This window comes from Delphinus delphis, chromosome 2 (genome assembly GCF_949987515.2).
Source record: "Delphinus delphis chromosome 2, mDelDel1.2, whole genome shotgun sequence".
NCBI lineage: Eukaryota > Metazoa > Chordata > Mammalia > Artiodactyla > Delphinidae > Delphinus > Delphinus delphis.
Window position 1 is genome coordinate 106,719,320 of NC_082684.1, and position 13,959 is coordinate 106,733,278.

General features: G+C 41.6%; 1 protein-coding gene across 1 annotated transcript in view; it reads right to left on the reverse strand.

Moving 5' to 3' along the window:
* The window catches only part of TICRR (TOPBP1 interacting checkpoint and replication regulator), a 50,584-nt gene extending 40,676 nt beyond the window's left edge, over positions 1–9,908 (reverse strand). The window contains exons 1-5 of the mRNA XM_060003628.1: positions 9,246–9,908; positions 4,317–4,596; positions 3,023–3,267; positions 1,509–1,743; positions 474–603 (exon numbers count right to left, since the gene is read on the reverse strand). Coding sequence (XP_059859611.1) covers positions 474–603; positions 1,509–1,743; positions 3,023–3,267; positions 4,317–4,596; positions 9,246–9,908 — 1,553 coding nt within the window. The remainder of the gene's footprint in view (positions 1–473; positions 604–1,508; positions 1,744–3,022; positions 3,268–4,316; positions 4,597–9,245) is intronic.
* Between the last annotated feature and the right edge of the window lie 4,051 nt (positions 9,909–13,959).

A 13,959-nucleotide genomic window follows, 5' to 3' on the forward strand; every position in this document is an offset into this window, starting at 1 on the left:
CTTAAGTACATAGTTCAGTGATATTAAGTATATGCATAATACCATCATCTCCATCCATCTCCAGGATTCATCTTGTAAAACTGAAACTCTAGGGGCCTCCCTGGTGGCACAGTGGTTGAGAGTCCGCCTGCCAATGCAGGGGACACGGGTTCGTGTCCCGGTCCAGGAAGATCCCACATGCCACGGAGTGGCTAGGCCCGTGAGCCATGGCCACTGAGCCTGCGCATCTGGAGCCTGTGCTCGCGACAGGAGAGGCCCCAACAGTGAGAGGTCCGCGTACCGCAAAAATAAAAAAAAAAACAAACCCTGAAACTCTATACCCATTAAACAATATTCTCCATTTGTAATTAGTTTTTAATATTATTGGACTGTACTCAGAAAGGGTGGTCTGTTAAAAACAACAACAAACTCACATGCAGATAACTGAGAGCTGACTTCAATAATCAATACCCAGAGAAAAAAATAAGTTTTACCAAAATGACTCCATCAAATTTGAACTGGCACCACTAAAGTTAGAGCAAGGAAACCACTTCTCCACAACAGAGGAATTCCAGGGAGCTGTGCGGCCAAGCTCCTGCTGGGCCCATTCTGGAGTAGGCGGAGCTACAGAAACAAAGAAGCAGAGATGGAAGAGGAAAAGAGGCATTAGAAGCAAAGCAGAGAATTCCAAGCACTTGCTCCTCCCTTGGACTGACTGCATTCTTCTAAAGGACATCATTAACAATGTTCCTTCAGCTGCACCCCCAATCCCAACAGGCCTATGTTGTCTATGAAAAATGCGCAAACACAGGCTTCCTGAATGTTCCTCAAACACACCAGACACACAAACCTTGGCACTTACTGTTGCTTCTACAATGTTCTCTCCCTATCACTTCCTTCAAAGCCTTTGCTCAGATATCACTTTTTTAACAAGGCCTGTTTAAAATTACAACCCTCCTATTCTTTTTTCTCTGCTTTATAACTATAGCACTTAACTCTTTCAAACATACTATATAATTTCCTTATTTAACTTATTGTCTTGTCTCCCCTGACTAGATAAGTTTCTTAACAACAGAGACCTTTGTCTATTTTCTTCTCTAATGTACTCCCAGCCCCTGGAACAGAGCCTGACATACAGCAGGCACTCAATAAATCTATTGAGTAAATGTGAATGGAAGAACTATCAAATTGATTATATCTATCTAGCATAAATAAGGTTTGTATCATATCAGTAACAGTGCAAAAAGTGGAAGACAGAATCATAACAGTTTTACATGTAGTCTTTATTAAACATATTAAAAAATACCCTCGATTTCAAAATGGTTTCACAGAGCCTTTGGCCTCCTCAGAATTGCTTCAGGATTTCTATAAATAATGATTTAAAGTGCCAGAAATATTGTAGACTACTTTTATCTGTTTTATAACAGATATTGGGCTCTACTAAGAGCACATTGAAAAAAAGTTATGTTGCTAGAAAAGATGGTAAACCACTAACCTAGAGTATGGTAGTTATTGCTTCAGAAGCTTACCTGAGGTAGCAGGATCTTCAAGTGAATTGTGAATCTGATTCAATACACCATCCACAACCTCAGAAAAAAGGGAAGCTGAATCCTGGGGGCTCTCTGCCACAACTGTTTGGAGAAAATGTCTTTGAAATTCAGTCTCCTTGGTGTGGAACACAGTGAGAATTGTAGCACTGGCAGAGAAGGGGGAAATAACTCCAGTGATGGGGGGCCAGCCTTCACCAGGGTCCACACTGGTAACCTACATAAAAAGATCTAATTAGTTGGGAATATTGTTGACATATGTCTAAAAAGGCATGTAGTTTAGTAAAAGACAGAATGATAGTTTCACCCAATGATTAATATAAAAGAGAAAACTGGAAAAGACAGACTTCACGGATATTAGTGCTAGCATTGAATTTACTGATCATCTAATCCTAATCCCTCAATTTACAGATAAGAAAAGCCTAAGGTTATTAGGAATATTTACTAAGCACTTATTATGTACTTATTATAACTCAATGGATTCTCATAACCACTCTGAAGTAAAAATGATTATTATCAGAACTTCCCTGACGGTTCAGTGGTTAAGACTCTGTGCTTCCACTGCAGGGAGCACGGGTTCCATCCCTAGTTGAGGAACTAAGATCCTGCATGCCATGAGGCACAGCAAAAAAAAAAAGATTATTATCCCCATTTTATAGAGGAGGAATTGAGGTTGAGGAATAAGCAACCTGTTTGTCACCCAGTTAATAAGAGGCAGAAGCCAAGAGTGTATGAATTTGAAACCCATGCTCTTAACCAAGAATCAATTCTACCACTTAAGGGGATTTATTCAGATCACATGGTGGGCAGCAGAGCTGTGATCTAATCCAGGTCACCTGACGCCCTGACTCCAGTGCTCTGTCAGAGCACACAACTCTTAGAATAACAACTGTCCAAATGACTACCCAGTTTTTCTCTGGAATGTTTTACAGTGGAATCCAGAAGATAAAAGCTTTCTGAGCTTACAAAAGCAAAAGGCAAAGTAAGGTAAGGAATTACTGGTAGTTAAAAAATTAGCATCACCTTTATATCAAATCTGGGTATGTATGTATTCCTTTTCAGAAGATATTACTAAATTTATATCAAATCTGGGTATGTATGTATTCCTTTTCAGAAGACATTACTAAATTTGTATAACTACTGGACACTAGTATATCTAATTTTACAATGTAGAGTTTTTTTTAAAAATGAAATATATTTATTACGTAAAAGTAATAAATACACAATGCAACATTTAAAAAATGAGAAACCACCCATCACTTCACTGCCCTAATATAATCATTCCATTTGGCTCACTGCCTCTTCCCTATGTGAATATAATTTGGTTTAATTGGATTCAAGGTACATGCAATTTTTATAAGCTGTTTCTTCACTAATGAGCATTGTCACTGAGACTGTATTATGTAGGGCACTCCTTGGCATTTCATAAATGCACTTATTTCACTTTACCAGTGTGTTATTAGACCAGAATAACTTGCCACGTGGAAGATACCTACCAGATGTAATTCTTCAGCAGTCAGCCTGTTTACCAGCTGCTGAAATAACATCCTTTGAGTTGATTTGTTATCCTCTGGACTTTGTAGCATCCAGCTATCAGTGCCCAAAGTGCAGCTTGTTGGGAGGGACCACTGGGTCACTGTGCCTTTTAGAAAAATTCTGACTGGTTTCTGAAAATGTCTCTGATGTATGGCCAAGGGCTCTAGAGTAACTGTCCATGTTTCTTGATCTTGAATCTCTTTGCCTGTTAGAAATAAAGAATATTGAAATTCTAATATAAGAAGTAGCTCCTAATAAGAGATTTAATAGTAAGAAAAAAAATTAGATTGCCAGCCGAGGTACTAGTATTGTCACTTAGTTCACCCTTCAACCCTCATTCTACTGCTATCATAGTTAAGTTCATTCAGTTTTATAGGAAAAGCTGTATTTGACTGGAATTACAATGGTGTGACTTGATATCAGAACTTCTCAATTATGACTTAGAAATAAGTATTCAAGCAGTACAAACACACACAAAACCCACTGCTTCTTAAATCCATAAAATACAGTGCATCCTATCTTACGAGTTTAAATTCTAAAGACCATGTAAGACAAAACTGCTTTCCATGAAGAGAGATGAGGTTCCCTTAACATCTTTCTTTCACTACCAAGCAGTGTTTCCCAGCTTTAGTAAAATCCTGGCTGAAAGTTTCAAAACTACTCTTGAAATTTCCTTAAATTGTCCATAGTGTATAATATAGTTTTATGTACATATCTCTATATGGTATTATTTATGTGACTACATAATGATTCAGAAATTAGATTCACTATATAGCAAATCATATGATAAAGCAAATTTATGAAGATTCCGACATGCTGGCTCTTCCTGGTACCAGGCACCATTTTCTGCTTCAATTGACTAATTTGTTATTTCTTCTCTGAGTCAATCACTGATTTTCTATGATCTTCAATTTATCAATCTCTTTTATGAAGCAGTGAAACCTTACTACCCATTTGCTTGGGCACCTGAACAATACTACCCTTCTTTGCAAAAAGTTGGGAAACTCTTTAAAAGCATTCACTTGTCCTTTTTACATGGGCTTACAGTTGTACCAAACTTTAGTCCTTTCCTGTGGTATCTCTGATTTTGCTTAGATATCTTTCAATGACAAGCGTTAATGGAATGCCTAGGCTGCTGGAAATTCTAAATTCTAAAGAATTCATGGGCCTGACTTGCAGAAATGAATGAAACCCAGACCAACCACCCCATCACCACTCCTCCCCCGCCCCCGGCCCCAAGTATTATTTGCTTACCTTCAACAGGGAAAAATAATGTTCCTTCCACCCGTGGAAATGAGGCTTCATACTCAGGAGAATTATAGAGCAAACAGTTTAAAGTGGAATCAGTTGGCAGAGTTGAAATCCATGAAGAGAGGTGAGGTTCCCTTGACAGCTTTCTTTCACTACCAAGCAGTGTTTCCCCAGCTTTAGTAAAATCCTGGCTGAAAGTTTCAAATGGCAAGACAGTGCCTCCTACATGGTGGAGCAGTTCACATACTGTCCAGTACCCAAGGTGGTCCGGAGATTCCCACAACTAAAATAAAAATTACAAAGAATCTTGGGTTATTGTAAGTTAGGCATTCATAAAGCTAAGGGAAATCAGGAGAAAGTAAAGTTGATATGTACATTAAAGGATCAAATTACACAATTAATGTATTTGTTGAACCAAACACAAATAATGGCCAGCATCCCATTACTTGCATAACTGCTATATAATATGCCTTGAATAACTGCTATATAATATGCCTTCAAGAAAGCACCTATTTAGTGAAAATAGCACTTCAATTCTATCTTCTGTCAAGGAACAGAAGTGATGCAACTCACGAGGGATAAATCATAAAACGTTAGAAGGAATGCAAAGTCATTACACATTAATAAAAAAAAATCGTCCTCCACAACACAACAGCGGCCAAGTGTCACAGGAGAGAGGCAGGAGCACCTCCCTTAGAAGGTGATCACCAGAGACTCACCCACCCTGCCCACACCCATGGGTCTGTGTGGAGACCAAACAGGTCTTCTCAGTTCTATCTTCAGTGTTTTCACTAAACTCTGGACTCTTACTGAAGCTTACAGAGTCTGTGCTCTGCCTCCAATCTTTCCTTTGTTTTAAGAAGTATTCTTCGAAACTACATATCCAATCATGCTACTTCTGTAAAAACTCTGAAGGGCTTCCCACTGCCCTACAGTATAGCCATAAAGCCCTTTACAACCCAGCTCTAAACAATATTTCCAAACACATTATCCTTCCCTCACCCATCCCTACCTTCCAGGCACACCGAACCATTTGCTGTTTCCTGAACATGCCACATTTTACAATGCTTCCATGTTTTTGCTAGTTCTGTTTGCTGTGTATTCCCCTTCCATCTTCACCAACTGGATGCTTATTATACTTCATTACCTAGCTCAAACCCTGCTGTCTCTGTAAAAGCCATTCCTCACTCCTTCACACATAGCTGACTCTTCATCCAACCTTCTTTCAGCAAACTTTTATTGAGCAACCTTTATGTGCCATTGAGATAGGCTGGGACATGGGACCCTTTATTGGAGTGCTTGCACCTGAACAAACGAATACAAAGAAACTATAAGGGACTAAAAATAACTGCATGCAGTCAGGGCAATTATGAACAATAGGATACGAAAAGGCCACAAATCAACTGCCATTTCTGAGGTGCTGAGAGCAAAAGCAGGGTACTGAGCATGATCCCTGCACACAGCACCAAGGGGGTGCACAGATCACCTAAGCTACGCCTCCTGCCCAGCCCACCAATCTGCTCCTACTACACCCCCATTTAAGGAATCAGGCCCCTGCCCTTCTCTGGGGAGTAGGAAGGGCCCCTGTTTCTTGTTCTTACTCCCTTGTGCAGCACGAGTCCCAGTAAAGCCTTGCCTGAATTTCTCATCTGGCCTCTTATCAATTTCTATTGATTAAAGAGTCCAAGGACTCAGGATGATAATACCATGAACTAGCAAGACATAGTCCCTGTCTTCTATGATCTTAAAGTCAAGGGTGGGGTGAGTAAAAAAGCAATAGCACGAAATATTTGGCTCAGAATCACAATGTACCATGACAATATGCAGGTACTATGGGAACATAAAGGCGCACCTACCCTAGAATACATTGATCGTGCTGCTTTGCCTACTCCACAGGTGAGTTGACAACTGTGAACCACAAATTGCTATGTGAATGTGAAAAATTAGAACTAGAAGGGTCTTCTAGGTCCTCTCCAATCTTTCTATTATATTGAAGTTCAAAGGGTGCCCAAGTTCACAGCAAGGCAATGATAGTCCAGTCTAAGAACCCACGACTCTCTTGGGTAGTGCTTTTAAAATGAGGATGGTGATCCTGATGAACTTGGATGGACCCTATGATGAATCAACTGAATGGTTTAAGATCGGTGTTAAAGAAAAAAACCAGGAAAGAAAATATCAGAGCACAACAGAAACTATCACATGTAGTGAAGATAAGTAATGTACTGCCAAACTTTTGTTTTGGTTATGCCTATCAGTTTGGAAAATGCTGTGATAGATTAATCAATTAGTATTTGATGTTACCACCCATATATCCACACCTGTGCTCACTGCCAAGGGGGAGAATGGTAAGCCAGTTCAACTATCATAGATCCTGATTAGGATTTTCTGCCAAAGGGAAACAAAAAAATTGTTGAAATTATTTCAGTCAGAGGACCAGCCAGGAAAAAAAAACTGCTTGGCAAATGAAAAGTAAAACTTTAAAAGGAGTTGAAAAGGACATAAGCTTTGATTAAAAATATATGAACATGATAAAAAAAAAACCCACAACCAGTATATAGATTATGGCTACATTTTTCTTTTTTATGTACATTATGGGCTAAGTAACAGACAAGTCCTAGTGGTAGTTTCAAATTTAGGGATTTATAAACGTCCACAAGACTATAAGCTCCAAGACAGCAGGGACCACATCCATCTGGCTCACTAATGGTGCACCCAGTACTCAGCATACCTCGCAGTTTGTTCAACAACAGGTATCTGTTGAGTAAATCAGGGTTAGCATAAAGTGGAAAATGTGAGAGAGGTCTCTTATGCTCCCTTCTATCCTATATCTTTGCAAGAGTTATGTGTGCTTGGATTCCCTCCTCCCTGAGTCTGTTTCTCCCAGTTTTACTTCCCAGACTGTAAGCTCCACATGGCAGACCCTGGAATTTCTCTTCTCTTCTCTCTACCTCATAGTGAGAGCTCCCCAAGGACAGAACCTAAGTCTCCCTTTTGCCTCCACAGTGCAGCTAGGCAGAGGCTTTTGAACAGGAAAAGACAGATCTACACCAGAAAAAAAATTCCAGAAAAGCTTAAGATTATCTGATGGGCTTTTTCTTATGGGAAACAACATAATAGATGTAAGAAGCCTCAGAGAAGACCCATCTCCACAGATGATGGGATGTGTGAACTGGAAGAATCTTTAAAAAGATCCTGTCAACCTACTTATTTTAATGCCATTCAGAAAAGAAAAAAAGAATCTCCAAGCCCAATCTGCTAAGACTTATTTCTAGCCAATATTTGATAAAATACAATTCCAGCATAAAGTCTTTGATGTGATTTAATATCAACTATCCCAAATCAAGCCCTTATGTGTTGTGTCCAACACCTGATTTGCTGCCTTAAACAAACTAAATTTTAGGATTCCATTTTCTCCGTCAATGTTTACCATTCCCTTAAACACTTTTGCCTTTTCCTTTTCTTTTGACCAGCCACTGCTGCCTTACATTGCATTTGCTAAGTCTTCCTTGGGCTTTGCATGTGAAAGCAATTTGGAAATTTTAACCCACTATATCACTACTTGTGTTAAGTATCTGCTCATTTCCCATTTGCAACCTTGCAATTTAACCCACCCCTACTTTAGTGACATATGTTTCCAACAGATGCAATCACATCTTTCACCTGGTTAAGCCACTTTCCCAACTATTAGAACAAAATCCGAATTTATTACCTTGGCCCTACAGATATGCCTCTGCTACCTTCTAACTTCCTCTCCTACTGTGCTTGTCCTTGCCGACTAGTTTTCAGCATTCCTTGCCTTTTTGTTTCTGAAACAAACTAGGCTCATTTCCAGCTCAAATCTTTACACTGGCTCTTCTCTTTGCCTGGAAAGTTCTTGCCCAACCTTCACTATCCTCCTCCTTCACCATTCAGTTCTCTGTTCAAAAAGGCCTTCCCTGACTACGACCCTATTTACAACTGTCTCCTGCTTCCACTTCCTCTGCCCCACTGTCAGCCCCTTACTCAGCTTTATTTTCTTGAGAGCATTATTTGAAATCCTATCACTTGTTTATCTGTTTAATCTGTTAACCATACCTGTCTAATATATCTTCCCCCAGAAGGTAAACTCCACTTTGCTGACCACCGCATCCCCAGCAGCTAAAACAATGTAGTCGGTACTCAATGTAGTGGCTCCTCAAATGAAGTTATTTATTGACAAAGTGAAGTGACAGAAAGAAAATGATGGAGGTAGAAATTTATACTTATCACTGGAGCAGGAGCTCCACTGCCTCAACGAAAGTCCAAATTAGCCATTTAGGACTGTAAGTACATAAGAATTTGTTCATTTGGTCAACAAATATTTTCTGAACACCTATAACAAGCAACAACACATCTGCAGGAGATACAGAGATGTGTGTGCCTGCCTCTTAGGTTATTTCTAGGCTAGATGGAAGGTGAGGGACTGCACGACTGGAACATATAATGGAGAAAGGGTAAGTGCCACAAAAGTGTTTGGAAATTCAGAAGTTGAGATTGAGTAGTTGCCATGTGGGCAAAGGCCCTAAAGAATGAGTGTGATTTAAACTGGCACAGAAGAGAGAGCAGTGGCTTTTCACTGCTAAGACAAAACAAGCCGTCAAGGCCTGTTGGCCAATTAAACTGTTTCAACAGTATGGAATAAGGGTCGTGTGTAGGAAAGATTAAGTCTGGGAAGACAGATAGGGCCCAAATTGTGAAGGACCTCAAACGCGTTTACTCAGGTACCGAGGACCTACCTATCCCGTTGTGATGAATGTCCCTCTTTGTGACCCCAGAACTTTCCTTCTGAAGGGACACCTGTTGGTCATGTTAGTCTCATTCTGGGTCCACGGGCTGCTCTGCAGATGCTGTCAAGTTCTGGTTCATCAGCACCAGCACCACGTACTAAAATCTGAGTTCGCTGTGTAATCTTACCTTAGGCCACTCGGTGGTATCCACCCAGTACAAGGTGATTTTTCGGGTTATCATGACTTCCTGGACTCTCTTGGGCAGCAACTTGTCCATCACCTGCTTAGGAGTAGGCGGCAGGCGCTGGGCCTGGGCCTCGCACCCGGACACGAACTGCAGCAGCTCCCTCTGCGAATGCGGACAGGGGGCTAGGAGGAAGACGGCGTTCACAAAGCCGCCGAGCGCAGACTGGGCCTCCTTGGCCTCGCCCTCCACGTCCAGCAGTCTCCTCCCGCTGCTACGCAGAATCGGCTTCGTGGGCGATGTGATCTCGGGCCGGTCCCACTGATAGTCTAGCAGCGTCTCCATAAGGGCACTGTGCGTGTGGGTGGCCCTGGGAGCCGGGCCCGGCAAGTGGGCGCCGTGGGCGCCATCCCCGAGCCTGGCCTCCAGCTCCTCCTCAAAGTCCTCCCAGGAGCGGACCCCCAGCTCGCGGAAGTCAGACACGCGGGAAGGCCGGCTCCGCGCACCCTGAGAGTCAAAGAACCTGAAGGCCCAGCGGACCCTGGCCAGGCCGAACCTGCAACTCAGGTAGGTGAGGAGGCGCAGGGCGACCCGCCGGACTGGGCTCTCAACAGCGGCGCCTCCCGCAGTGTCCAGCAGCAGCATTACGTTGTGACAGCAGGCCATGTCGGCCGCGCAGCCGCCTCAGGGTTAGAGCCGGGGCCGGCGCCGCTCTCTCCTAGACCCTCGCTTCAAAGAACCAGCGCCATTCTCTGCTTCTCTCAGGAACCCTGGTCGAAAGCCTCCCGCGCTCTCCAAGGGCTGCTGGCATTGGCGGAGCTAACCCCCAAGGTCAGCTCCCATTGGTCGCTTGCCTTACGTAAGGGACGTGAGCAACTTTCATCCTTGGCTCTGATTGGAAGGGTGATGGAGAAGAGCCCTGCTTGATTGGTGGACTGCGGGACGGCGGGCGGGACGCTGTGTTCCGAGAGAAACTTAACGTTCATTGGCCTGGGCCTTCGTTTTAAAATTTAAAGAGGCGGTGCTGGAGGCCTGTGGCTTGAAGTTTCTCTTTTACGAAGGAGGACTGGGGCCGTGCGATGGTACGGGGAGAGGTTTACTAAGATCTGAAAATAGTAGGGGAAGAGAATTTGGGATGGTTTGAATCGAACTGGTTTAAAGCCACCCTAGACTTTCTATGGAGCGGGATCTGATGGGGAAGACTTAAATTTTCTGTAATTTAAGAAAAAAATATTAAAAATTAAAAGTTCACTTCCTTTGCCCTAGTAATTTCTAAGCGTTTCTCTTGAAGAAGGTAATCGAAGATCAGGATAAAAGTTTAATTTGAGAAAAAAAGGAAACAGCTTGGGAATGATTAAATAGGCATGGTGCACCCCCAAGGGGAACATCGTGCAGCTTTTTAAAGTAATGTTTTTATATGTAATGTTAGATGGAAAAAACTGCAAAACCGCACATGCAATGAGATCCCCAAATTTTCTATCTGCCTATGTGTATATTTTTAAACTGTTAAGATAATACTGTGTACTGAAAGTTGTTTTTAATTGTATCTGGGTAACGAGATGGTGATTTTTAAAAGTTTTTTTTTCTTTTAATTTTCTAAAGTTCTATATTTTTATTTTACTTTTACATTCGAGGAGGGGGGGAATATTCTTAATGAAAAGGATCTTTTTGTTGCAAATAGAAGAATCCTCAATTGTAGAGAAGGTTGTGACTCTAGATGGGAGAAATCCCTATTATTGGTTCTAACAGCAGAGGAGAATTTAAACTCTCTCTAGCTAGGACTGGCCTACCTTTAAATATCCTTCCAATCCTGAGATTCTCTGAACCAGTTGTTTCAAGAAAGACCACCAATGCTACTTCATAGATTGTCAATTTATTTTATTCATGGACTTTTCCTGATCCACCGACTGTCATTTTAGAGTCACAAACATTTTTTAGTCTTAATGTGTCAGGTGCTTACTAAAACTATACACACCCATTGTGTTGTTCATCATTCAACAAATAGTCATTACAGGGAACAAAAGAGCTAACTATACTTCCTCTGGGAAGCTTACATTCCAATAAGGGGAGCCAAACAAATAAGTAAAAGATATAATATGTTAGGTGGTGATAAAATCTTTGGAGAAGAATTAAGTGGAAAAAAGAATATGAAGTAGGTAGGAGTATGCAGGATAGGGAGAGAGGCACCGTGGACATTTGGGAGAAGAGGGTTTCAGGAAGAGGGAACAGCAAATGCAAAGGCCCTGGGACAGGATTTTGCTCCCTATTCGCCAAAGTAAACTTCTAAAGAGTTATTAAACTCATGCTTTTATAAATAGAGGAAACTGAACCTCAGAGCAATTGAAGAATCTCTGCCATGATTTTATACACAGCAGAACCACAAATGGAATCAAATTCAGATTCCCAAAAGCAGGTTCCCAGGGTGCAATGCTTGCAACCTAGATTGAAAAACCAGCTTCATAAGGAGGGACTTAGTATACTTTTAAGAGTAAGGTTGATTGGTTAGGTCTTCACTGAAAACAGTGACAGGATCTGGCTATTTAATCCGCATTTCTTCTTCCCTCTCCATTCAACAATCGCCCTTAAAGATTGTTTGTTTATTTAATATTTGTTTTTCTTTCGCTCCCTGTCTTCTACCCTTTTATTTAGTTAACGAAAAGTTATTGCCTATCTGCCTACTGTTAGTGGAAGTGAGGAATGGATGTAAAGGAAGAATAATATTTTTCCCTAGGAGGAATTAAAAACAAAAATACACAGAATGCTTAAGAGACAGTTCAATGCTAAACTGAATGTTTAGTATTTCCAAAAGAAGAAACCATCCAAAAAGAAACCATCACAGTGAGCTGGGGTTTCCAGATATGCCACCCTCACACCAGGCTGGGAAGGATGAGAGTGTGAGAGAAGCATTTTATCATTGCTGGAAAATTTGGATGCCTTTAGGCACCAGACAGGTAAAGGAAATGAGACATGGTGGGCATTAGTGATAAATGGGAAATAGAGGGGGGTGAGCTTGTGGCCCAAACACATTCAAAGTCTCTTTAATTAAAAGACATTTTATTTAAAATAAAAGTAAAAAACGTCCTTGCCATACTGCTTAACTAATTTAAGTGAAAACTCAGCAGCTGAGCGTCTTTCTTGTAGTGACAAAAGTAAAATGATTCCTATTTTAAAGAGGTCACATATCAATCAAAACAGCAACTTGCTAAATGCTTATATCTATACTGTGAAATAAACAGCAGAGGAAATGTTCCACATCACTGGGGACAGTGGTGGAATATTTGGACTAAAGTGCTCCAAAATTGGAGCCAAATGCAAAATCATGACGAAAAATAGACATATACATGTCCTTAATTTTTTTTAAATCTTACCAGAGAAAAGGTTAAGGCACTGGTCTGTCCAGTTAGATACTAGAAAACTACACTCCCACCCCCACTGGAAGATATCGTCATAGTGAGAGCAAGTTTATTGAGTGTTCACTGTGTACTAGACAGTATTTTGCAGAAGTTTCATAGAGCAGGTAAACATTTATCTGAGTTTTTATTGTTTATCAACTGTAGGATAATATAGGTAGTGAGATTTTATTATTTTATGTCACACTAAAAGAAAAATTCAGCCAATTATAATAACCCAATGTTTTCTAATCACTTCAAATTTGGGGGGTTTATATATGAAAGAACTCCTTTAGATTTATGTAGACATAATTTAAAAAAAATCATTTATCACTCTTGTACATATGAAAGAAAGAAAACAAGAATATAAGCAAAACTAATTGGTTAAAGTATTCCTAAAACTTCTTCAGAATCCCAGTCAATCACTTTTCAATTCATTCTCCAGGGTCCATCTGTTTTCAGAAACTATCATCCATCCTGTCTGCCATCAGGAGTGTTGGCAATGCAGTATTTCTCAAAAGAATGCTCCACTACTCCCTCTGGTAGTTACTTTCAAACCATTCTCTCCCATTCTGCAAGTTCTGTCACACTCCCACTGACCATGACACCTACCTCACTGCTCTCACCGGCCAACAGATTTTTCATAAAGGAGAGCAGAGAAATGAGGTGGTAGCCAGGGAAAGGTTGTGTGTGTGTGTGTGTGTGTGTGTGTGTGTGTGTGTGTATTTTTAAGGTAGGAGACATTACAATGTATGTGGTTGGGAATGATCAGGAAGTGAGTGGGGGGTCCCCTCCCCTTCCCTGGTGGCGCAGTGGTTGAGAGTCCGCCTGCCGATGCAGGGGACGCGGGTTCGTGCCCGGGTCCGGGAGGATCCCACATGCCGCGGAGCGGCTAGGCCCATGAGCCATGGCTGCTGAGCCTGCGTGTCCGGAGCCTGTGCTCCGCAACGGGAGAGGCCACAACAGTGAGAGGCCCGCGTACCGCAAAAAAAAAAATAAAAGTGAGTGAAGGGGAATTCCCTGGTGGTCCAGTGGCTAGGACTTGGCACTTTCACTGCTGAGGGCGTGGGTTCAATCCCTGGTCAGGGAATATTCTGCAAGCAGCACAGCATGGCCAAAAAAAAAAAGGACTGAAAATCTGATGATACAGAAAAGGGTTGGGGAGGGAGAGGATTGCAGTAGTGCAGTAGCCTGATGTCTGGGTGGGTGAGAAGGATGGGCTTCTCCCTTTTTCTGGGTGACCATGGGCTCTGTGACAACTTTGCGGTTCTATTACTAAAGGGAAAAGGGGAGAACGGGTATTGGGGAATGACTTGCCGCCTTAGACA